At 45.4% G+C, this 24,974-nt stretch overlaps 1 protein-coding gene across 5 annotated transcripts in view; it reads left to right on the top strand.

Annotated features, from left to right (window-relative positions):
* HYDIN (HYDIN axonemal central pair apparatus protein) overlaps positions 1–24,974 on the top strand; it is a 163,725-nt gene that overhangs the window by 8,151 nt on the left and 130,600 nt on the right. For all 5 annotated transcript variants that reach the window (XR_008236684.1, XM_052797258.1, XM_052797257.1 and 2 more), the window contains exons 2-6: positions 8,208–8,332; positions 9,494–9,619; positions 11,271–11,390; positions 14,829–14,963; positions 21,849–22,048. Coding sequence is in view for 4 of the 5 variants with exons in the window: in XM_052797258.1 (XP_052653218.1) it covers positions 8,228–8,332; positions 9,494–9,619; positions 11,271–11,390; positions 14,829–14,963; positions 21,849–22,048 (686 nt within the window). In the remaining variant the exon portion in view is untranslated. The remainder of the gene's footprint in view (positions 1–8,207; positions 8,333–9,493; positions 9,620–11,270; positions 11,391–14,828; positions 14,964–21,848; positions 22,049–24,974) is intronic.

Raw genomic sequence — 24,974 nt, 5'->3', positions numbered from 1 at the left:
TAGAGTTTTCGATTCTTGGAGAAGTAAGGAGTGGGGTCAGCAGAACTGCCACCTTGGAGTTCAGAGGGCAGACTTTGGCCTGTTCAGGAGTCTGGTTGACAGAGTCCCTTGGGAGGCAGTCCTGAAGGGCAAAGGAGTCTAGGAAGGCTGGACATCCTTCAAGAAGGAAATCTTAAAGGCGCAGGAGAAGGCCATCCCCATGTGCTGAAAGATAAGCTGGCAGGGAAGAAGACTGGCCTGGTCTTTGGACCAAAGCCCAACTAGAACTTAATCTGGCTACTGCTGTAAAAGACAATAAAAATTTTCTCTAAATACATTACCAACAAAAGGAGGTCTAAGGAGACTCTCCATCCTTTATTGGATGCGGGGGGGAAACATAGTGACAAAGGATGAGGAAAATGCTGAGGTACTTAATGCTTTCTTTGCCTCAGTCTTTAATAGTAAGACCAGCAGTTCTCTGGGTACCCAGCCCCCTGAGCTGGAAGGCAGGGACAGGGAGCAGAATGAAGCCCCCGTAATCCAAGGGGAAATGGTTAGTGACCTGCTACACCACTTAGATACACAGGTCTATGGGGCTGGATGGGATCCACCCAAGGGTGCTGAGGGAGCTGGCAGAAGTGCTCACCAAGCCACTTTCAATCATCCATCAGCAATCCTGGCTAACTGAGGAGGTCCCAGTTGACTGGAGGTTAGCAAATGTGACACCCACCTACAAAAGAGGCTGGAAGGAGGATCTGGGGAACTACAGGCCTGTCAGTCTGACCTGGGTGCTGGGGGAGGTTATGGAGCAGATCACCTTGAGTGCCATCGCATGGCATGTACAGGACAAGCAAGTGATCAGGCCCAGTCAGCATGGGTTTATGAAAGGCAGGTCCTGCTTGACTAACTGGATCTCCTTCTGTGACAAGGTGACCCGCTTAATGGATGAGGGAAAGCATTCTACTGGAGAAACTGGCTGCTCGTGGCTTGGACGGGTGTACTCTTTGTTGGGTAAAAAAACTGGCTGGAGGGCCAAGCCCAGAGAGTTGTGTTGAATGGAATTCAATCCAGTTGGCAGCCAGTTACAAGTGGTGTTCCCCAGGGCTCAGTTTTGGGGCCAGTTCTATTTAATGCCTTTATAAATGATCTGGATGAGGGGATCGAGTGCACCCTCAGTAAATTTGCAGACAACACCAAGTGGAAAGCTGCCCAGAGGAAAAGGACCTGGGGGTGTTGGTTGCCAGCCGGCTGAATATGAGCTGGCAGTGTGCCCAGGTGGCCAAGAAGGCCAATAGCATCCTGGCTTGTATCAGAAATAGTGTGGCCAGCAGGAGCAGGGAAGTGATTGTTCCCCCGTATTCCGCACTGGTGAGACTGCACTTTGAATACTGTGTTCAGTTTTGGGTCACTCACTACAAGAAAGACATTGAGGTGCTGGAGTGTGTCCAGAGAAGGGGAATGAAGCTGGTGAAGGGTCTAGAGCACAAGTCTTATGAGAAGCAGGTGAGGGAACTCAGGTTGTTCAGTCTGGAGAAAAGGAGGCTCTGGGGAGACCTTAGCGCTCTCTACAACTACCTGAAAGGAGGTTGTAGTGAGGTGGGTGTTGGTCTCTTGACCCTAGTAACAAGTGATAGGACAAGAGGAAATGGCCTCAAGTTGTGCCAGGGGAGGTATAGATTGGATATTAGAAAAAATTCCTTCACCGAAAGGGCTGTGAAGCTTTGGAACAGGCTGCCCAGGGAAGTGGTTGAGTCACCATCCCTGGTGGTATTTAGAAGATGTGTAGATGTGGCACTTAGGGACATGGTTTAGTGGTGGAGTTGGCAGTGCTAGGTTTACGGTTGGACTCGATGACCTTAAAGGTCTTTTCCAACCTAAATGATTCTATGAAATGTGGTCCAGGTGCCAGAAAGAGTAAATAAAAAGGTATTTGCAAAGTTGCAAAGCCAGAATAGCAGAGAGCAGATGCTGGGAGAGGCAGTTGGGAAGGGGAAAATAGTACTGTAAATATTTAGGGCAGGAGCCACAGCTCTAAATTATAGCATGTGGAGCTGGGGAATCTCCAACAGACCCTTGGAAGGGAGCTTGGTCCATCTCACTGTCAGCTGACAGTTAAGTTTATTAAAAGAAATGATAGGAAGGTATATCACTAGGCTCCTATTAATTATCTCAGCTATGGTAGAGCTTTTGTAATAAATTGCAGGATGACAGTACCAAAGTGATAAAATTCAGAGGGACTGGAATATAAAGGTGACAGGTGAGGCTTCCTGGGTAGCAAAACTTGATTTAGAAAGCACTCAGACACTTAGCAGTGGGCTGGAGGGGCAAGAGATTAGTCCTGGAAATTCTGCTTCTCCTTTCCTGGCTTCCTTGAGATGCTGTTTATATGGTAATTATAGCTAAGCAGGTGATTTCTAGGCAAGAAATGTGATCTTGCTACTTAAGCCTGAACAGTGCAAGATGATTTAACTGAACAAAATTGTTCAATAGCATCCTGATTCTCACTTTTAACAGATCTCTTGTCTTACTCTTCCAGCAGTGTAATAGAAAGGCAAATTAACCAATTACTCCAGAGAGAGATGGCTTATCTTTGTGGAAGGAAGAAGAAAGGATTTATTGTGTATACTGAAGCAAGATTCAGCCACCAGCCTATGCTCCTACAAGAAAAGCTGGGTATAGTGTATTGTAGTGCAGAGTGTGCCAATATATCCCCAGCCTTTAAGTTTGGAGGGCAATCAGTTGGTATCAGACCAGCTCAGAGGTTGGTGCTGCTGCTTCAGCACAAGTGATGTGGGGTCCCTTGAAATAAGAGCACTGGCACATGGTATAATGACAGCCACAGGATCTGTATAGATGTGAAGCTGTGCCTTTACATGAAACTTCCCTTTTTTTTTCTTAATGTCCATTAAGAAAGTTGCTGTTTATTCTTAATTTCCTGTCTTTTTTAGCACAGTATCATCAGAGAGCTGTTCAGTTTTATTTTACAGAGGGAAGCTATTGGACATATGCACAAAGGGATTTGGATGCTTTAGGGCCATATCTAAGTGCTCACATCAACTTCTTCCTCAGCACAGCTTTTGTCAAACTCATGGGCCCTGAAGGGCCCCTCTGTGCCTGTATTTGTGCTGTTGAGCCTTCTGAATTTTGCAGGTCCTGGCATGACTGAGCTTGCATGAAGCCCTGCCTCATGCCTACAGATACTTTGGCCATATGGCCCTAGCCCATATCATGAGCCGGGTAGTGTTCAGAGGTTAATATTGCTGCTGTAAAGAGGTGAAGGTGCTTTTATTTACCCCTAATGTAGCTCATGGCCAAAACCACTCACCTGGGAGCAGGGTGATCCTGTGCAGACCCTTCTCTTCTGCCTAGCCTGAAACAAGGAGTCTCTGTAGTAGCTGTGAGCCCACATGAAACAAATCTTTTTCCCTCACTTTGAAGATGATCCTGGTCTTTTTTTTTTTTTTTCCTCCAGAGACTGCTTATGTGTTGCACATTAAATAGTCATTAGCTAAAAGACTTTAATCTGGGGAGCAGAGCCCCCCAGCCAAGGCTTTTCCTTAGCTGTCAAGCATCCTAGCTGCTAGCCTGCAGATCAGGCTTTTTCTCACTTGCTTTCTTCATGCAGCAGTACTAGGAAATGTGGAAGTGACCTTGTCCAGGCTGACAAGCAGGACTAAGGAATGGCTTTGGCCCCCTCCATCTACCTGGGGAGGGCAGGAAGGTTTGGGCTGGGAATATAAATAGTGAGTTCAATAGCAGGAATGCAGCTGAGTATGGGAGCAGGGTTGTTGAGTTTGAGATCAGGCTGAGATACCAGCATCAGGTTTGGCATTGGGTGCTGAGGTGCTTGCAAGCCTTGTATGGGTTTTGTGTGGCTTCTACCAGGCAGCTCCATGAAGATACTTTGCAGCCAGCAGTTTCCCTTGCTAAGCACCTAAGGCTTCTCTGGCAAGTCCTCTGAGCATGAAACCTGGCTCCAGTTGGGCTATTTGCCTGCAGCAGGCAGGAGTTACTTCTGTGCTGAGCAGGTGAGGCTCTAACATTGCTTCTAAGGTGCTGGAGCTGTGGGAAGGAGCACAAGGTGGCAGCCCTGTGAGTGCATCTCTGACCAAGCATGAGACTTGATGGGTCTCACTTTGACATCTGTCTCCCGAGTTCTGCTTTCTTGGATGGGCAGCATCACCCACCATCCAGTTTCCTTTCCTTATAGCACTTCTGTCTTGGTGCCTTGAGCACACAAAGGTGTCACATCTGAAGTTTCTTTGCCTGAGCCCTCTAGTTTCCACTCGGATTTGTGGCTGGACACCATGTGGGAAATGTTTTGGAGTGAGTTTCCACAGGCTAGCTGGCTGGAGAGCCAGTTGGTTTTCAGGGCTTGAATCCTCCCTGACTGGATCGTAAACACCCAAATAATGAATGTTGGTTTTCAAACTGAGGGTTCCTTGTTCCCTGCCAAGCAGATGTGATGATTTGGTTTGTCTGTGGCTGAGAGTCTCATGAGAAGCTTTTGTTTATAGCATATGCTGTGCTGAAAATGCATGAAGCTCCCTGGCAGCTGAGATGCTCTTGTAAGTTGGGTGTCCTTGGCTGGTGTGTGTGTATATGTGTGCATGGTTAATTGGAAGAAGCTCATCAGATGGGTATTCACCAGGTGCAACAACAGAGGACACCCCCAAGGGCATTGTTGGAGCTGCCTGCTCTCTTTTGCATTGATGTGATTGGGGTCCTCCCTGGGTGAGCAAAATAGAAGTTAAATTCTTGCTTTGTAAGTCAGCGTGGAAACTTTTTCTTTACTCTTTAAAGAAATTATAAGCTTGTCTGCAGTGTCTAAATTAATTTATCTGGAGCTTGTGGAACATTAACAAATGCTACTCTAAGGCGTATTTTCTAATACTGCTGCAATCATTCACTGCAGAGTGAGATGTTTAAGAAATAGATGGGCTGCAGTGATTTGCAAGGCTATAACTTTACCAAGGCATTTCAGTGGCATTGTAAACCACCAGAGTAGAGACCATGTTGACTGATTATGATACTGAGAAAGTTCAAGGCAGAAAGCATAGTCTCTGTTCCAGCCTAGAGCTGAAGAAATCCCAAAGCCACAAATGCTTGAAAGTGCATCTGTTCCCTTGGTGTAGAACCAGTTAAGATGGTAAACCCCCACTCTTTACTGGGTTAGTGGACCTTTCTTATCATGCTGCTTACAGGATGAGGTGCTGCTGCTTTGAGAAGCTTCTCCACACAGCACCCTGAGCCTGCGCAGTGCAGTATCTCCCCACGTTAGAGCAGAAGGAGCTCAGCAGCAGAGAAATGAGCAGGCTTTAGCTAATGTCAAGCTCTGAATGTTCTCCTTCCTTGGGGTCCTGGTAAAATCCTCCCACTCTGCCTGGCAAGGCTGTAACAGTTGAGGAGAGAGGATGCTGGGCAGCCCATTTCCAAGTCCTGTCAGTTGCCTTCCAGGTTCTGCTGGGCTCTTGGAAGCCACCAGCCCAGTGACAGTTACTGCTGCACTGGTGGGAGTGTGGTCACACCAACGGTTCCCTGGCTGGCTCCTGTGCTTCCAGGCTGTCCACAGCCACTAAGTAGCTTGTGGTGATTCAGGAAGCATGACTGGGTACTACGCAAAGTGAATCTTTCCAGAGAAGCATGAATTACCTGTCCTGAGGTAGTATCTGGCCACCCGGCAGGAAAGAGGCAGTTATGTTGGCAGGAAGGCCTGTACCCTGTGGTAGTTGGCAGGATTTGACTATATACCTGGTCTAAGAGCTAGTCTGGGGAGGTAGAAGGGTTTTTAATGGGTTCTAAAATTGCTGTGTAACTTATAGTGATGGTAGAGACTTCTAGCTTCACTGTAGATACTGGAGTAAAGAAAGGGAGCCTTGGGGAGGAGGGCTGAAGCTTGGATGTCCATGGTGATCTTCAGCTTAGCACCCTGCTCTGATACATCTTGTTTTCCTGAGACAAGTCAGGAATTTCTACCCCAGCCCTAGGTGTATTTCTTCATTGCTTGTCTAGGTTGTCTTAGCTGCTGTGTCCTGGCACAGCTAGTTCCTCTGCCCAGACTCAGGGCATTCGTGCTCTGAACCTAAAGCTGAGGTGCCAGAGTTGCCTGTGCCCTGAGCCTGGAGCAGAGGGGGAATTGAAATCCTCCCTTATGTTTCTGGGGTGGGTAGAGGGCTGTCTGAGGTGGGGAAGGGAGGGATCTCCCCCCACCAAACAGGGGTGGTCGGCTGGAGGCATGCTGTGTTGTGGTTGCTGTTTTGTCCTGCCTCTACAGGGAGATGTGGTCAATTTCTTAGTTCTCCTTTCCTCCTAATCTGAGAGGCGGATCCCTGCAGGCTCTAGGGCAGTGGAGCCATGGGAGTGCCTTACTCCAGGGCTAGAGGGTTGGGGAAGCTGTAAGACTGGGATGGGGGTGCGGAGGTTGGAAGCACTCTGGAGGTAAGCATTGTGGGCATGATGAACAGGATTAATTTCAAGTGAAGTGAAATTACAGTTAGAAAATTGGAACAAATAATCCAGTTATTCTCAAGACCCAGTAATAAAACATTGAAATCCAGATTAATGTTGTATCATCCCCATTAGATTTCTCTCTTGAAAAATAGTTATTTCCAGCTTTAAATCCTAGCTCTTGCTGCAGCATGTCCTTGTGTCCATAGGACAATGCTGTGCTCTTGTGTTTCTTGCAAGAACAAAAGGAAATGGCAACCTTGTCATTTCCTAACACTGTAAAAGGCCCAGTACCATGAACATGTACAATACTGTGGCTGTCTGGAGAGTAAAGGAATGAAGTTCTTGCCTTGCAGGATGTGGGTAAAACTTGAGGGGAAGGGAGCGGTCATGTCTGTATAGAAGATGTCTTACTGTATACAGCAACTCCACACAAAAAAGATGATGTGAAACAGAAGGAAGCAGGAGGGAATATGATCTGTGATTTTACTCAATGTCAGGATGTGAAAAATTTGAGAGTAGAGCTGGGTTTGAGAGCACTGGTCTTTCAAGTCCCAGAAAATAAGAAGTGGGCAAATCCACCTGTTCCTTGGTCCAGTTAGCCAGAAGGGGAGGGGAAATTATAGTCCGAAGTAGTGCTTAGTAAATGCTGTACATGTTTATCTTTGATTTTTGTCAGTGCTTGAGAACTGCTTTCTGCATTTGTCTCCTCCTCTTGCCCTTTCTTTCTTGCACACCCACTTTGCGTGACACAGATGAAGAGAGGTGGTTGGCTGACTGGTGGCTGGAAGAAGAATGGCCCATGGACCTGTTAACCCATGCTACTTGTAGGATAAGGATGCTGGAGATGACCTGCCATTAGGATAAAGTCTTAAGTGGCCCTGCTTTCACATAACATTGCATTTATATTTGAACTAATTGCTCATGTTCCTTTAATGGTTTCATGCTTTTATTTCTGTTATAGGCTCAATGCCTGTAGGGAGCCTTGAGTTTGGGTGTTAATAAGTGAAAATTAGGGCCCTCATTCTCCATGGAGAAATGCTCTTGGGCACTGTAGTAATTTCATGCCTGGAAGGAGTTTTATCTGCTGGATAATTTTTGTAACTTAAAACAATCAAATTAGCCTTGAGCAACTATAGTTCTTAATCAGAGTATTGAACTCTATGCTCCTTTAGTTAGAAACATCACCAGACTCCTTGTACAAAGGGTGGACATTTTGGTTTGCAAAGTAGGAAGATGGTCCGATTTTGTTAATGCTTGGGGCAGCAGTGACCCCTGGCTTTAAGGTTGCTTATAATAATATGAGCGCTTAGGAGGGTCAGGCACAAAGTCATATCAGGTCAGCTGCTCTTGCGAAATGAAGCAGCTAAGTGACATTTACCTTCCTTCTGTTCCCACCAAAAAACTTTTAAAGAGTAATAAAGGACAGTTTGGATATTAATAGAGATTTGATTAATAATTCCAGTAAATGGGGTTCCAAAAGTAATGGAAGTCAGGGGGAAGGTGAGAAATGCCAGCAGGCCCTGGTGTGTTTTTGTGGCTCATGGGACTGTACCCACAGTAAACGGCTGTTTTGGCTCAGGGAATGTTTGTTCTGGGGTTTTACTTCTCTGAATCTTAACTCTGCTGCTTATATATATGGTCTAATCATGAAACAGGGTGGGGAGGCCTTATGTTCTCCACTTACGAAGGATGCCACAGCCTGGAGACACAGGTGTATCCTTTGGGTCTGCCATGAATGGGATTCTGGATTTTCAAAGTCCCATTGTTGCTTCTTCCAGGTGAGCTGGCCACTGGCAAGATGCATCGGTCCGTGGGGTCCTCCAAAATGGCTGATGGATTCCAGAGCAAAGCAGTAATACCTCATAATCTGAAGGTAGTCAGCGAGGCAGAGGAGTCTGTAACTGTAAGTACTTGCTGTGGGCCAGGTAGGAGCTGTGTTGAGGCTGGAAACCCTCCCCATGTCCTGCCTCTGCCTGCCCTCCTGTTGTCTGGCAGCACTGTGAAGCTAGACACCACCTCCCCATCTCTTTGCTGCCATGCTTCTGCTGGAGGTGGCTGTCATGGTGCAGTGGGGGATGGACTGCGTGCTGCTTCAGGACAAGTCCAGAGTCTTGCCTGGATGTGCCACTGGAGCCAAGTTAAATGAATGTACTGGGCATTGCACTGGAATAGCTGAAGCATAAGCGTGTGCTTGTTTCCATCCTTTGTGTGGGCAGTAATATCTTCTCTCATGCACGCATACTTGCCAGTGCTGCTCTGACCATACCTGGCCTCCAGGTAGCTGGGCATGTGGTGGGTTGCTCAAACTCTGCCTGAAGACTTAAGAGACATGGCTGGTCCCAGCTAGAACAGGTTCCAAAACAGTTACTGTATCTCATATCCTGCGTGGAGCACAGATCCAGCCCTGCAAACAGCAATGGAGTTAGGGCAATTCTTCCTTCCTGTCCGCAAACATTCCCTTTGCTGCCTGGAGCTCACTTGACTGGAGATGACCTAGTGCTGAGGCTCTGCCAAGGAGGTATCTCTGTATACTTCTGTGGAGGGGTCTGTGGGGCTAGAACAGAGAGGAAAAAAAGTGTTCATTAAAAAAGAGATAACTAAAACTTGGAACCAGTCCTCTCCACCTCAGCCTTGGCACAAGGCTGCTTTTCTGCTTTCCTCTGGTTCACCCAGCAGTGACGACTCCACACACGTGTTGGTTATGAGCGTTGTGCAAGGATGGAGTTAGGGGATTTCTGATAACTCCTCCCCACTCTCTTCAAAGGTCACTGGCTCAATCCAGCAAAACTAAAGAGGAAACAAATGCCCGAAGAGCAGAAATCCCCAAACATGTCACATCAAATCATGAAGAAGCTAATGGGACAGAGCCACTTGGTTAGAGCATGTGTGTTCTGCTCTATATCATTAATTTACTGATGTTAAATATTTCAGCAGGTAATTTATGGGACTTCCAGGAGTATCCTAGTGGCTGTGATCACAAATTATTCATCAGTGGCACTTGAACAAGAAAAGCCTTTCTGAACAAAGGCATTTCTTTAGCTCTTGCTGGTGTTTTGTGTTTTAGCTGACTCCCTCTGCCTTCCTGAAGGAGATGTCTCTTACCACGGGGCAGAGGCTGGCCAGCACTCGGGAGATGAGGCGGCCCCGGATTATCAAGCTTCTAGACATGAGTGAAACCTCCCATCAAAAGGTAGCCTTTTCGTGCCTTTTTCCTTGCTGTTTGATGTGACATTTGAAGAGGGTGCGTGCTTGTGACAGGCTTGCCTCCAGCTTATCTAAATACCTTGGTGACTAGGTCCTGTTGTCCTTTCAAACTGCTGGTGTGGTGGAGCCCCTCCTACTGGGGGAAAAGTAAAACATTATTCTCTGGTGAGATGTTGAAGTCCTGATCTGCGCTAAGCCGATATAAATAACCTTTGCTGAAGTTGGTGGGGTTTGATGGACTTTAGCTACCATCACTAAAGCATGATGCTAGGGGAAGGCTGTGGCAGGACACAAGGGCACAAGCTTACCATTTTCCACTCTCCTGCTGAAATAGCCACTTCTTGCTTGGTGTAGTCACTGTCAAATGCTTGGGGTCATAGGACTCCCTGAACGGTGGCAGCATTGGCCTTTGAAGGCTAAGGGCCTATGGTAGTTACTCAAGATTTAACAAAACTAATTGCATTTAATGCTTTGGGTTGGAACAACATGTGGGACCCTTACTGGGTGTTAGATTTCGCAGGCTGCCAGATATACAGGAGATTTGGCCTGGGCAGAGGGGAGTGGATGTGTTTTATCTGGATCAATGTTTACTTAGATGTATGTTTAAGGCTGCTTTTCTTACAGGACTGCTCAGTATAACACACAGTCCAAATGGGTAGATTGCTGAGGTAGGCTGTTGAGGGGAAGATCACCAGCAAGAGACCTGTAACAAATTGGTTAAGGATTGCCCTAGACAGCGCAGGAGGTTGGGAACACATCAGATGAGTGCACGAATAACTGGTAGTGTGCTGCAGCTACTAGCTTCAGTGTGACTGTGACTTCTGTGGAGAAGCAGGAGGCTTGCCTGTGTCTTTTGAGTGGGAGCAGTGCAGCTGGAAGAGGGGAGGCAAAGCAGGGAGGAATTTTCTCAAAGCAATGCCTCTGCTCTGTAAGCATTTGCTATTTGTGTATATTTTCAGACATGCTTCTGCAGTGGTATTAAATAAAACAGCAATAATAGAATACATTAAAGAATCCATTTAAAGCTCGTGGAAAAAGGAGATACCAAGTCCAGTCTTACTCAAGTTGCCCAGTAATGCTGAGAAAAGAGCTGAACCTTATCATCACCCAGCGTTCACCTCATTTGTCTTTTCCCTAGCTACTGTGTTACTTTCTTTTTGGCCTTACCTCCTCTGGTACTGTTCTCTTAGTGGTTTCTAGGCTCTATATCAAAAGAGATATTTGGGGATGTGTGAGACTTGGTCTCTCTGTCTCAGAGTAAAGATCATCCCAAAATTGTTTCCCATGGAGTCTCATGTAAATTCTTGGGTTTCACTTGTTCCATGAGTGCTCATGGCTCAGTAAGTGCTCTAGAGCTGCGTGACCACATTAACACAGGGCTCTGCTGGAGGTAAGTGCTGCCTTGCATTTTGGAGAAGGAAACCTGGAGAAACACCCACCAAAAGAGCTTCTTAGCCTGGTCCAGAAACTTTTGATCAGCTCAGAACACAGGTGGGTGAGATACTGTTTCCCTACTGCGAGCTGGGCAGACACGCTCATCAGGAGACTGTACGTCAGTGGAGATCAATGTAGGATTCTCATTCATGAATCTTTCTCCCAGCAGCTGAACTTCTCATTGCTCTGTCTTGCATCTGCAGTTCTCAGCAGTTGACCTGGAACAGAGCTTGTTTCAGCCTTTCCCATCAGAGGTGGTATTTCAGAGCTACATCCCCTGCGAGGTCTACGAAGTGCCACTGATTCTGAGGAACAATGACAAGGTAAGTGCTCGGATGTGGAGGTTTAACACTGTGCTGGAAGAGGAGAGCAGTGTAATTCATGTGGTATACAGAGTAGCAAGTTATCTGTTGCACCACAGCACATCCAAGAATAAAATTTCACCACCTTTATTTTGCAGGATGATGGAAATCTTCCCATACTGGGGCTTCTCCCCCTGATTTTGGCTGTCTGTTGGTGGTACCTAACCCAAAGGAGCTTTTCTAGTTGGCATCCTTCCCCTTGAAAGCCCTGGATTGATGGGAATATGAGGGCTGTACAGTTCTTATCTGCTCTCATGCTTTACCTTGAGAGTATGCACCATGTCCCACTGGCTGCTCGGTTAGTCTTGGTTTCTGGCAGGGCATCTGTGCCCCTCACAGCCTGTTTAGCTGCCTCTGTGCAGCTCCCTGTCAAAGCACAGGGGATGAATCTTCTCTACTTCATGCTGGAATAAGTTATGTTTAGTAGCATTAGCACTCCAGGAAAGATGTTTTGAAACAGCAGTGGAAACAGACTGATTTAGCAGAAGTAGTGGGAGGCCTTTAGGTGCCACTTTAGGCTTCTGCTAAGCTTAATTCAGTTCTGTTCAGGTTTTTCTAAGACTAAGTGGGTCTCTGCTTTCCCTTTGGAGAACCACAGCACATCCAGAGTAATGTGCTCTTGAAGGTCTCCACCTTTACTTGAAAATATTGTCATCATTTTGAGATTTCCCAAGGAAGTTGAGAAGGGAAAAGTTGAAAAATGTCAGCAATTTTGTTCCACTGTAAAGAGGAAAATTGAGACCTTTTGAATTTCAGCTGGGGAAAAATTTGCTCGAATGAGGCATGTGCCAAGAGCAAGCTGGTGGGAAAAGACAGGAGGGAGGAAAGGAACTGAGATAGAAAGTTCTCCAGGAGAGAACATTGTACACGCAAGTGTTTCTCTTGACAACGTAACAATAAGTGTACTGGAAGCAGAGAAAGGTCAGAAAAAGAAAGGTGTAATTAAAGATACTGTTCTGTAATGAAGAGTAAGATGTATACATGACAGGATGGCAGGATGGGAAGATGAAAGTGTACATGAGAGCAGGTGAATTAACCCCCCCTCTCCAGATCTACCTCTTGGAGGAAACAAAGTGGACAAAAAAAGGCTCTTGGCATATTGCAGGTGGAGGAACAGCAAGAGAAGTGAAAATGTATTCTCAGATAACAGGTTCTGACAGGGACATGGTTGAAAATGGAAGACCCTTTGGCAAGGAAGGATGCAGGTGTGGTCCCTCAGTTATTCCTGGAGAGTACTGTGCCATTCCTGGTCTGGCATTTAGCTTAGGAATATTGGAAAGATGCAGCATGGATGCCCATGCCCAAAGGATACCATTTGTGTGGTCCACACTGATTCTGGGCACTCTTTGCTGTAGGTATCCTCTTTCCTGATTAAAATGTGCCTCAGTTTCTCTTTTCCAATGGCTCTGCTTCATTCCCACATTCCCACTAAGTCTTTTGGCTTCAGCTGCTCCATTATCCATGCAGCACTTCAAAATATTTGTCTTTGCCAAGTACCAGCCAACAGGCAAACAGTTAATTTGCTCTATTCATGCATCCTCAAGTGGAAAAGAACATCTGCATCAACATTTCTGCCATTCCCAGTAAAAAATAATAAACTTGTACAACTGCACCTTGGGATTTGTATGCCCTGTTAAGGGGAGGCAATGTGTGAACTGTTGATTTTTTTCCAAATTGAATTAGTTTTGAAGCTAGTAAGGCCTCAACCATTGGACAGCACTGGTGTGAAAGTAAGATCAGCTCTAAGGAAAACCCTTGGCATATTTAAGTATACAAAGTTAGAGATTATAGTCCCAAGAGAGTTTATTATACTCTAATTTTGTTGGCTTTTGGTAACGTCCTGGAGAGAAGCAACATTGTGCTCTATCTAAAAGTTTTCTCACTAGTTTCCAAGCTTCCTCTGAATCATACTGACTTACACTGCATGGTAGCCTGAGGTTGTCTGCTGCATAAAAATCCAACTAACAGTAAAGTATATTCCAAATAGAGGCTCTGTAATGATTCATATAAGCAAGTGCTTTGCTACATACTTACTGGTCTTACCTGTGTGTTGTAAAGTTGGTCTTCTATCTTCAAGCTGCTCCTCACCACCCTTAGAGATGTTCTGGGTGGCTTTTGCTGAAGATCTTAGCCACTTGTGCTCATCTCCCAAGGGACTTGGTGACCAAAACATTTGTCTGCAGTGTGAAGCTGGCTCCTGGGACTTGCTGCCTCAGGGCATTGCTGGGAGCAAAGGGTGTTTGGAGAGTTCAGGACTGCCTTGGCTATGGGTTATCAGGCTCGGGTGGGTAGTGCAGAATGAACCTCCATTTTTCCCAAGCCTCGTGTGGGGTCGTTGTTTATCAATGAAGCTGCCTGCCAGTCAAAATTGCCTGGTTTAGACTTTCTGAGATGAGATTTGCTACTCAGGGGTTGGTATCTGTGTGCTAGGAAAAGCCTGTTTGCTGTCTCTGTGCTAGTGGTATCCCAGAGAGTAGAAACTTGCAGCAGGGTGCCTGCAGGGACTCCTGGGTATGGGGAAGAATACCCAGAGATCTGACTTGCCTGCCCTGGCAGCTGCCTGGCTACAGTCACCAGGCATCAAGAGCCTCCAGGGAGCTGAGATTGGTTTTTAATAATGAAACCACAGTGTAAGTCAGTGCTGGTTATGTATCTCAAGGCAGAAAAATGCCTTCGAAGCCCATAATTGATAGGCATAGCCTGAGGGGTCATCAGGCTTTCCATCATTTTGGCAAGTTGACTGCTCTCATCTTCTGCATCAGCCTTTCCTTGTAGAGTACCTTGTTTCTTCCTTGCTTCTTTATAGCCTCCTTTAAATTCTCTTAGCCATCTCATTGTTTCTAGGGTTGTCTCTTTGTCTTCCGATGTTCCTCCTTTTTGCTCTTCAGGTTTGCTTTTATTCCCAGTAAGGCCACAATGTCTGTGGTCTCCTTCTCTTGCTGGTCTGCGCAACTGTAGCATTGCAGCATGACTGCCCCACTCAAACCCGGTATGTTAGAAGTGAATTTCTTCCTTGCCCCAGTATAACAAATATTGTTTTGCCTTCAGATAATATGCTCTTCCTCTAGAGGCATTACCACATGGATGTACGACAGCAGAAGCAAGCACATTCTTTGGGCTTGTTGAAGGTGGGGATGACTTGTTTCAGGTGATATATCTGCATACTGCTTGATGATGCCTTCACAGCAGGGCATTGCTCCTACTGCCTCTGGCCTAGAGCTATTTGGCCCAGGCAGAATGGATTCAAGTCCATCCTTGTGTATTATGGGCATGTACCTCAAGAGCTAAAAGTGCTTTGGAAAGGTGGTTAAGGAAGGATGTCACCAAGGCATGGCCAGGTCTTTTTTCCTCATGTTTCCAGCTGAGTGGCAAAATAGTAGTTTTATGTCTTTCCTGCAGGTTCCTCGGCTGGTGAAAGTTGTCTTGGAGAGCTCACCTTACTTCAAGTTGATCAGCCCCAGTGATGTGTGCCGTAAGGTAGCACCTGGCATGCCTTCAACTTTCCGCATCCTTTTCACCCCTGAAGAGAACAAGGTGAGACTGAAGGTCCCAAGAGGTTGGTGCCTTTGGTGGAAGCTGAACCAGGGCTGGATTCAGAACAGGGCATCTGGGGTGTGTTTTGAGGAACTGTCCTGGTTTCAGTGGGGTTGCACTGGATCTAGAACTGGGGGAAACTCTTTCCCCATGGTGAAGATTATGCTCTCATGGGCTGGAGGCTCTTGCATGTTTCAGACTGGTTTTTATCTTTCAGTGCTGGAACACTTACTGTAATGTCTGTTGGCTTCAGGGATGAGAGAGTCTACTGTCTGTGGTCGGGCAGCCTCTCGAGGTGTTGGGTTTTGGTATCTGTCCATTGCTGCATAATTATGGGTTTGCCTCACCAATTATAAATACAAAAGTCAGTTTAAAAGCGAACTCTTATTGGGAGGACCCAAAGCGAGCCTGATCAGAGTGAAGACCACCACCTTTGAAAACTGGAGTCACCTTAATGTATATCACGTTGAACACAGTAGTGAGGCAGTGGAACATTATGTTGAAAGTTGTTGCTTTTTTTGCACACTGGTTATAGCCCACACCCTGCTGTGAGGTCTGCTCCAGGCTGTGGTCAGGCAGTCTGCAGCTAGTCACGTCTTGGCATTGCGTGGTACTGTTAGCTGCTGCTGCAGCAGGGACTGATAGGCTGTGCCTCCTCTCCCTGTGCTTTCTTGAGCGTTTGCGAGGGAAGATGCACATGGAATAGTAGGAAAATGGCATGGAGGGGTGTTGATAAGATGTTTAGCCATCTCTGCTCAATGGTAGGGGTTTAATTATTATGGAAAATACTAGTGGAACAAATAGATCTGGAGAGCTTTTCTCTTTCCCATCTGGCAGCCACTTCCCTGCCTCACCCTGGACTGGAGCAAAGATGATGTTTTTTCATACTCTGTTTTCAAGCCTTGCAGCTGTGATGCCCCTGAGGATTTTTGCCTGTCTGTGATCCAGCTGTGAGTCTGAGAGGGAGTGCTGTGCATGTGGCAGGGAGCCAGCCTGGCGCAGACACACTGAGCCTAGATGGCTTTAACTCAGCAGGAGGTTGGTGTGCTGCAGATATCTTTGAGATGTCTGCCTGAAAGAGCATGTATAGGAATAAATGGGCAGGTACAATCTGCAGGCAGACATGTTACCCCAGAGCCTGTGGTGCGGCTATGTGTTCATGCATGTTACTGGCACCTATTCCATGCCAAATATGCAGTGCTTTTGCTTGGAGGTTTGAACATCAGTGCTGTGGCCCTGGCAGGTCTGAGATCAGTGCTGTGATGTGATGGGTCAATACTGTCATCTGAAGGCTTGTTAATACAGAAGGATTTAGTACATGGCATGGAAGGGAGGAAGCATTGCAAGGAAACAAAGGCAGGCAGACTCTTTCCACCAGCTTCCTGCTACCTCTTAGCGCTGTTCTTTGCATCACTTTGTTGGAGAGCACGGTTAGGGGATAGCTCTGAGCCAGCTGATGTTTCTGCAGCAGGCCAGAGGTGCAAGATCTCTTTGGGCACAGCTGTTTTCTCATCTTCCATTTGCTGCTTAGTTTTAGTTTAACACTTTGTTGTATCCTCAAACATCACGGATATAGAAAACTAAAGAGGAAATGCCCTGTGTTCCCTAGCTCCCCATGCTTGTGAAATAATCTGTTCCTTTGGATGGACTGAGAAATTATTTAACATCATTAATATTTAGGGTGAAAATTATGTTGGCCTAGGGCAGTTCTCCAAACTACCCAAGTGACATAAGAGCTTAATCTCACTGAGGTAGGCTTTGCAGAGTACACTGGTACCTTTAAAATGTGATTTATTAGTATTAATTAGTGTTCATTTTGAGGGTGGAAGAGGTAAACTGGTGCCTGTGAAGGGCAAAGTGCTGCTCCTCCAGTTTAGAGAGGCAGCAGAGCAACACATGAACATCACCACAAATAGAAGTAGGGTGAGAGAACCCCAGAGAGCACTGATGTCTGATACTTTGTCCCTTGTCTTGCCCTTGAACTGGTGACTGTATGGAGCAGGGAGCTCTGCCAGCAAGAGGTCCTCTGCACAGCTTCAGTGACACTCCATCGATTTCTGCTGAACTGGGTTTTGTGCTCCTTGCAAGGGGTTGTGCAGGGTATCAGGGGAGGGATGCATGCTGCTCAGTGAGGAGCACGTGGGGATTTATACAGCAGAATCAGAATTTTGTACAGATAGAACATTTTGTCTCGTACTTGATGGAGTGTGAGTCAGCAAAGTACCAGAGTACTGTAGCTTAGCTAGAAGCTCAACAATAGTGTGGTCAGGAGGTTCACAGCACCTTGAAAACCCCTTAGCAAAGAGGCAGGCTTTGGGAAATGGTTCTGTAAAGCCACCTGTGTTGGGCTTGCAGTTGCTTGCATGCAGAATATCTGTGTGTTAGTTGTGGAAGGCTTACAAGTGCTACCTTTGAACAACCTCTACACGCTCCAGGATCCCCAGGGATTGTGGATAATCCGGTGAACTGGGATGCAGGTACAAACCCCTTGTCAGGGTAGGAGAGTCCTCTTGTTGTGGAGTTGGTTTGTATAATTCTCTTGCTTTGAATCTGTTCTTCCCCAGGGTAAGTCTTGACTTCAGCAAAGTCACTCCTGATTCACAGAGCTGAGTTGCAGCTAAGCCCTAAAGAAGAGGACCATGTGAGCTGTTAGTGGCTGAAATGCCATGTAGCCCCTTCTTGAAAAATGTTTCCTATTGTCTTGCAGTCATTTGGGAACGTGCCACATGATTGGCCTGTTGCAAAGTAAATAAACAGCTGACATGTCTCTTTGTTTATTGGCACTGCTTTATAAATAGGAAGTGCTAATTTTTCTGCTGGGCAACATTTCCAATTAGTTACTCTTGCTGCTTCTGATTTACACATTTCTGTTTTATGGCTCTGGTTGTACAGTGTGGGTGTTCTCGTGCCCCCCTGTGTTCCCGGCTGTCCTTGCATTGTGGTCTGACAGTCTCTGCCTAATTGGAAACCATTGTGGAACTGACTGGCAAATAAACAACAGACAGGAATATGTACATTTGTGTGTCCTTCAGGCTTATTAATAGATTATCTTAAAGGAAGAAGGAAGCAAGATGCATATAAAAATATAGCGCAGCTTATTCTGTTCTGTCTTCTTGCTCTTTTCACTGTAGTGATACAATATTTTCAGGCAATACAAGTTCAGTCTGTAAGGTTTGCAAAATTCATTATGATGCTCAGTGGAGGCTGAATTAATGCTCATTGATTAATATGAAATATGACAGGATGATGAGTTATTGCATTACTGAAATTAACTCTTTTAAAATTCAGTCTGGTCCTGTTAGATGTTTTGTTGCGCATGGAAGCTATTTCAAGTATACTTTTAAGATGACTCCTGAGGGGGAGGAAAGGGGCAGAAGATCAAGGCAGATGGCCCTGTGCAAAATAAACCTGGAGCCAAGTGACTTATTTCAAAGCCTCCTGTGAATTGGTAGCTGAGGGAGGCAGGAGAAGGGGTGCCCCTTCTCATGTGAAGAATCTTCAGCCTCCAGTTTCTCCTCTCTTTTAATGGGCCTTATTTTCCAGCCTTTATGATATGGTTTCAGCAGGGAGCTTTCCTTGCTTGACTTACTATGTTACTTCACACTACAAAGATCTTTTCTTTGCAAGTTGTCTGCTGCAAGGAATTCAGTGAAGAATTTAGGACCGGTTATGCAGCAAAACTGACATCCGAGTTTGGCATACTGGGCAGTTAAGGTTGGTATCACTGGGACAGTAATTAATGTTAGCCCGAGTTTGCAAAGAGCCTGAAATAACAGCTGAGACAAGCAGTTGCTTTAGTTTCTGTGGGTGCTAATTCAAATGCCAGTGGTGACACTTTGCAGGCCGGAGCTTGTAACTTACTGCTTTTCAAAGGGGAATAAGAGAAGAGGAACTGTCATATAATCATCTGTATTTTCCTTGAAATAGAGGACTTGTATGAAGGATGAAGCCGTATTTTCATGAAAATCTATAGCCTGAAGCTGTGTCTAAACACAAAAGTCTTTAAAGCATAGAAGTGATGCAACCCCTCTCTCTCAGGCATGTTTATTTAGAGACCTGGTTTTAAACAGTCTACTAAGGGTTTGCACTTGCAAAGTAAAAGAAGGTTTTTTAATTGGTTTTATCTGTACCTCTAGGTTGTAAACAAGTGCATAGCAGTGTTAGTGTCCTGGTAAGACAGGACAGTGCTGCAGTGGAGAATTTGCAACCTTTTTCTCCCAAGGGAAGGCAATTCAGTTTTCAAAAGCTTAGGGGACCATGGCTTCACAGAAGCATGAACAGCCAGTTTTGGCCTAGCCACCCCTCTTTGCTTGGGCTTCCCACCTATTAAGCCTGACACTGCATTCAACTTGGTGCAAGGTCCCACTTTGCTGGGGTCATAGAACGTGGTTGAAGGGTCAGCACACTCTGAAGTGCTTGTCAAGCCTTGTACAGGATACAACATGCCAGAGTGTCCCTGGGGAAGGGACTCGGCACACAATGTGCATGTGTGTGAATGGTGAGAAGCAGTTTTCTCTCTCAAGATCATGGTTGTCTCTATGAGGCCAAAAATCCTTGTTGCTTTAGCCTTGCCTTCACATACCTGGAAAAGTTCCTTTCCCTGTGCATTGCTGTGCAGGTGGTCCCAGTACCCTCACTGGCAATGGAGCTGGGAAGGCTGCCTGTGCTTGCTTTTGTAGGGGGTATTTATTCCTTGGGCTCCTATTTACATTGCTGCTGTTCCACTCACTCTTTAGCAATGACAATGACTTGAAAATTATTTCCTTTTACTTCCCTCAAATACCTCCAATTGTTGAACTTTCTTTTTTCTTTATCCCCTGCTTATCTGAACTCTTCGCATCTTCCTCTGTCTACCTGGCATCTGGAAGGGAGAGATAAGTAAATATGGCATGCCAAGACTTAATAAGGCACGCAGCTTTCAACTGGATTTAAAATGCCTTTGTTACAGTAGTGTCGCCAAATTAACAAAAATAAGTAAACAGCATTCTTCATTTGCTAATGCAGTTTCTGAGGATCTAAACAGCCCAGGATGTGAAGTATTCAGATAATAGGTGCTTTAAATTCACATGGGCTACCCATAGCTTTTATTTTAGAGGGCTTATGCTGCAAGATTGAGTACAAAATTGCTAATTCAGAAAGGCTTGCTGAAGATGAAATGCTCTCCTGAAATGTGATACTCAATTCTGTAGGTCATTTGCTGCAGTTTCCTTCCTGGTATTTTACCTTCCAAATATGAGAAGCAAAAGCCCTTCTGCAATTTCCAGTGTGAATATTTGAGATGTCTAGAAAAAAAGATCCTTTATTCTTTTTATATCTTGGATGTAACAGCATCTGTTGCAGCAACCTTAAACCCCAGCTGAGCAGGTGGTTGGTAGGCACTGGGTGTTAGCTGTTGTGTTGAAGCAACAGCTATGTGTCTGTACCTTGTCTGGCTGCCTTAGTTCCCTTCCAGGCTTGGCAAGGGATGGGTATGGGAGGGCAGGAAATCCCAAGCACAGAGGAATCTGAATCTATTCTGGTTAAGGGAGTTTGCCGCTGTGTGCGATTCCTAAAGCAAATTGTCTGCTTGCTGCTTCAACAATAATAAAAATATCAAATGAGTTAAAAGCACCGAGGAAAAAAGATCAGGACAGCAAGTGAGTGATAAGAGGCAGAGCTTTTATCAACTTGTCAATAAGAGAGCTGCTGGAGGTAATGGCTTCTGGCCCTACTGCAATAGTTTTACCACTCGTTTCAGCAGGGGCAAGGTGATACTTCCAGCACAGCAATGCCACACTGTACATCTGGAGATTGATCTGCTCATCCCTACAGTAAAATGATTTTGGTGATTTGATTTGCCTTCCTACTGCTGAATGCTAGACAGCTGGGGAGGACTGTCTGGCTCTTTTCTCAACAAGCCAATGACTGGGAATAGCACAGCTGAGTTTGCTCTGGTAGGGATGTCTGAGTGTCTCCCATTTGCAGCACCTGATACCAACTGCCTCAGGTAGGCATGCTAACAAGGCACCAAGTCACTTATTCTAGAGACCTTGCAAGAGAAAGATGTGATTAAGGCATCAACCATGCAGCAGAGAGGAAGCAAAGCTATTTCCTGTGTCCCCTGAGGCTAGGATGAGATGTAAGGGGAAGCTGAGATTAGACACAGGAAGAATTCTCTAAGTCTAGGATAGAGCTGGAATAGGCTGCTGAGGGCAGGGGTAGAATTGTTAGTGCTTTTAAGTACTTGTCAAGCATCTCTCGAGTAGTTTGGGTATAGAGCTGAGCCAGTTCTGGGATGGGAAGATGGATCAGATAACCTTTTAAGGGTGTGTGTCCCCAGCCTTGTCCCTATGATGATATGGGAAGGGGTGGGAAGTACACATGTACCCTACACTCACCTGACATTAGAACAATTATTGTGTCTGGCTTGTTAAGTATTTCACCAAAGACTGCCTGTTGATTGTGCATGTGGCAAAATCCTTTTGAAAAATGTACCTGAGCATCCCCTGCCAAGCTGCATTGCTGGGATTGGAGTTAGCACTGTGGCACAAATGGGTTCTTAGTGGTGCCTTTAACAGTCTGCAGTGGTGATGGAAGCAGGTTCTTGTTACTGCTGTAATCCCTTACATGAAATTACTCTATTTTGGTGCCTCAGAATCAAAGTATCCGATAATTTTGTCTGGTTCTGCCAGCTTGCTGCAAAAGCAGGTGAATCAATGGGGTTGTTTCTTCTTTGCAAGTTAACAGCCCTGTTCAAGTCATGCTACTGGAATTGAAGGTCATTAAGGTAAAAAGTGCTATTACATTATTGAGTGCTACTGTTAGAGTCATAGAAAACAGCAGTTTTTCTTCTGCCATGGTGATGGTACTAAGTGCAGTTTGCTGAGGTTGTTTCTTTCCCTGAAGGATTACTTCCACCAGCTCACCTGCATCACAGAAAGGGAAAAGTTTATTGTGCCAATCCGAGCTATAGGTGCCCGAGCTCTCCTGGACTTCCCCGACCAGCTGAACTTCTCCATCTGTCCAGTCAAGTACAGCACCCAGAAAACTCTGCTGGTTCGCAACATCGGTAATCGGGAGGCCCGCTACTGCATCAGCACTCAGAGGTAAAGGAGCTCAACGTCTTTTTTGTGCAAAACAGTGTTGTGTGATAATATAGTTGGTTAACAGTAGCAAAAAGGAACCAGAGCGTCTGAGCTGCTGTATTGCAGCCATAGGTGGAAAAGGGCAGGACATGTGGCTTCTGCAGTTGCTTACAGTGTTTTAAGCATGATACAACCTTTGATAAATCTCTGCAAGCTGTAGCAAAGTTTTATACTGCAGTGGTGTCTCCAACACAGGATCTTCCAAGACTGATTATGTTAGATTGAAAGAGCAAATGTAGGAAGGCAACTTGACTGCCCTTGGGGTCTTTAAGATGCTGCATGGCAGATGACAGCTCTAGGAACTCAGTTCATGTAGACCAAATGCAGTATTAGAAAATGGCCAGCTATGAGCTGGTGAAAAGAGACATTCAAGAACTTAAGAACAGCAGCTTAATGTCTGTATTAGCAAGTGCAATTGGAGATCGTAGATCAAAGCAATTGGTATTGAGGCTGTGACATTAACACTGTGTGGTCCAGGAACTTTGTTTTCCAGTAGGTTTGGTCTGGTCCCTAGAACCAAATATTCTTAAGTAGAATGAGCTCTTAAATGGAGATGAACAGACACTGGCTTCAAAACAGCACTACAGCCCCAAACCAGAATACTAACAAGGGCACAGGCAAAAGATGCAGCAAATATCTGGTGCATGGGTTTGGGGGCCTTTTCTTCTACAGCGTTATTTCTTCTAGATTTCCTGGAGAGTGCTAGAATATGTTGGTAGCTACCTTACAACCTCCTGATCATAAATACCTTCTGAAATGGTTACGTACCGCTATCAGCCAAATACACCCATTCTCTGGGGATCCACAAGCATGTGATATTCTGGAGGTCCCCTAATCAAATGCCTGACGTGAACTGTATTGCGGACAGCCTGTGCTGTTCCTATTGGTCTCAAAAGACAGTCGCTGGTTTTCCAGTTTGCTGATGGAGAGGGTAATGCATTTTTGACACTGTATCTGCAAGGAAATGGGTTCAGTTGGCTGGTAGTTAGTTGAGAGTTGCTTGGTCCCAGAGGTCTTGGTGTAGGAGCTGAGGTCAAGAATGCAGCAAAGACCTGCTGTCTGACTTAGTGTGCCTGAGTTGCTTCAATTTCTTCCCCAGGAAAACAGGCCTCAAAAGAAGACTTTTTACTTTTCTCCTGTGAGACATGAGGGTCCAAGAGGAGCTTCCACCAAAGCCTGGCAAGGCTATTTAAGGAGGTTGCTGCTTTTCACTGTGGAAAGATGTAGGCAGGAACTTGTAAATCACTGTACAGTTTTCCTCTGGCATCTCCAGATCTAGTTGTCACCACCAAAATAAATAGCCAGTAAAGTCTAGCATCTTTTTGCAATGTACTTGCCAGCTATTCTATTGAGTGATACAGTGTATGTTGAATCCTGCTTGGTATGGATTTTAATTTTCTGAACTTCAGCAATTAGATATTTCAGTCCTGATTTGCAATAAAGAAATGAGAAGCATTACAAAAGTTTTAGTTCAAACTACACAAAGTAGAATTCTGACTAACTGGGTTGCATGTGTACGGAGATCAAAAGTGGATATGATTTCCCTTGTCAGCTGAGGGCATCCGTCATCTCTTCCATTTCATTATGAACTTTTGAAAGCCAGTTTGAAATTTCAAACAGATGATTTAAATCTTTGACTATAAGCAGCATTTTATTCTAATTAAGTCACCCCCACTGTTATTCAGATTTCTTTTAAAATACTCTGAAGTTCCTGTGTTTCTGCTCTTTTTTTTTTCTTTAAGTGTTTAGCAAAATGTCATAATGAATTCTTCATTGGGAACTTTCTTAAAGGTTGAGTTCCTCTAATGCCTATCTTACCATCTGCCTATACGTATAGGCAGAGATGTATAGGAAATATGAGAAATTTGGGGAATATGTGAAATGGAATTGGGCTGATTTAGAAGATAAAATCATAGAATAACTGTGGCAGGAAGGGACCTCTGGAGATCGTCTAAGCAAACACACTGCTCAAAGCAAGACCGGTGTCAGAGTTTGATCAGGTTTGCAAGTAACACAACAAGTAAGAAAGATCAGCCTTCATCTTTCCTTCTCAAAACTGTACAAACCCATTAATCTCAGCATCTCCCTGTATGTTCTGTGCTCCAGCACCTAAGGTCCCCTTCTGTAGAAATGCTTTCTATCCCATCAGTGCCCAGCCTGTATTAAGGGTTATTCCATCCCAAATACAGGATTTTGCATTTTCTCTCCCTGAACTACATGAAGTTCACATCAGTCTATTTCTCCAGCCTGTTGTGGTCCCTCTGAATAGCAGCCCAGCCCTCCTGTGCATTGACTACTCTCCCCACCACCATAGGTGGTATCCTCCACCAAATTTTGAGTGTTTCCTCCTGTTGACCAGGTCAGGATGTCCCCTTGCAGCCCAAGATCAGAACAACCATGTTCTCCCTATGTGATGAGGCCATGGTGTGCCAGGAGTGGTTATTCCAGCCAGTGCTGGGGACCATACCATGTTACATATCATCACTGCATTGTGCCAACTCTTATCTTGCTGTCTGAGTGCCTCTGGACCCTCTACCATATCTGTGAACTTTCACGTTAATGACCGAGTCTCTTGATAGCAGTGAACAATGGTTGGTTCCTTGCTTGTTGTGCTATGAGATGTTGCTCAGCTACCTACCACTGAGCTCCCAGGTTCTAGCAACCCCAGCAGAAAAGAATTGGCCTCCCAGCTGGCATGACAAGTTGGCCTGAGTATCAGACCAATACACTACTCCACAGGCTAGCAGATCATTAGCAATTGTCTTTTGAACAAATATATTTACAGAGGCTTTCACGAGAGAGGCCATTTTCCTACTAATGTTAGGGGATTAATTTCCCTGTTATAGAGGCTCTGATAAAGGCTGCATCATTATTAACAACAGAGGTA

The sequence above is a fragment of the Harpia harpyja genome, chromosome 9 (genome assembly GCF_026419915.1).
Source record: "Harpia harpyja isolate bHarHar1 chromosome 9, bHarHar1 primary haplotype, whole genome shotgun sequence".
Lineage (NCBI taxonomy): Eukaryota > Metazoa > Chordata > Aves > Accipitriformes > Accipitridae > Harpia > Harpia harpyja.
The sequence above is the reverse complement of the archived record's forward strand: the minus strand, read 5'-3'. Positions and strand labels throughout refer to the sequence as shown.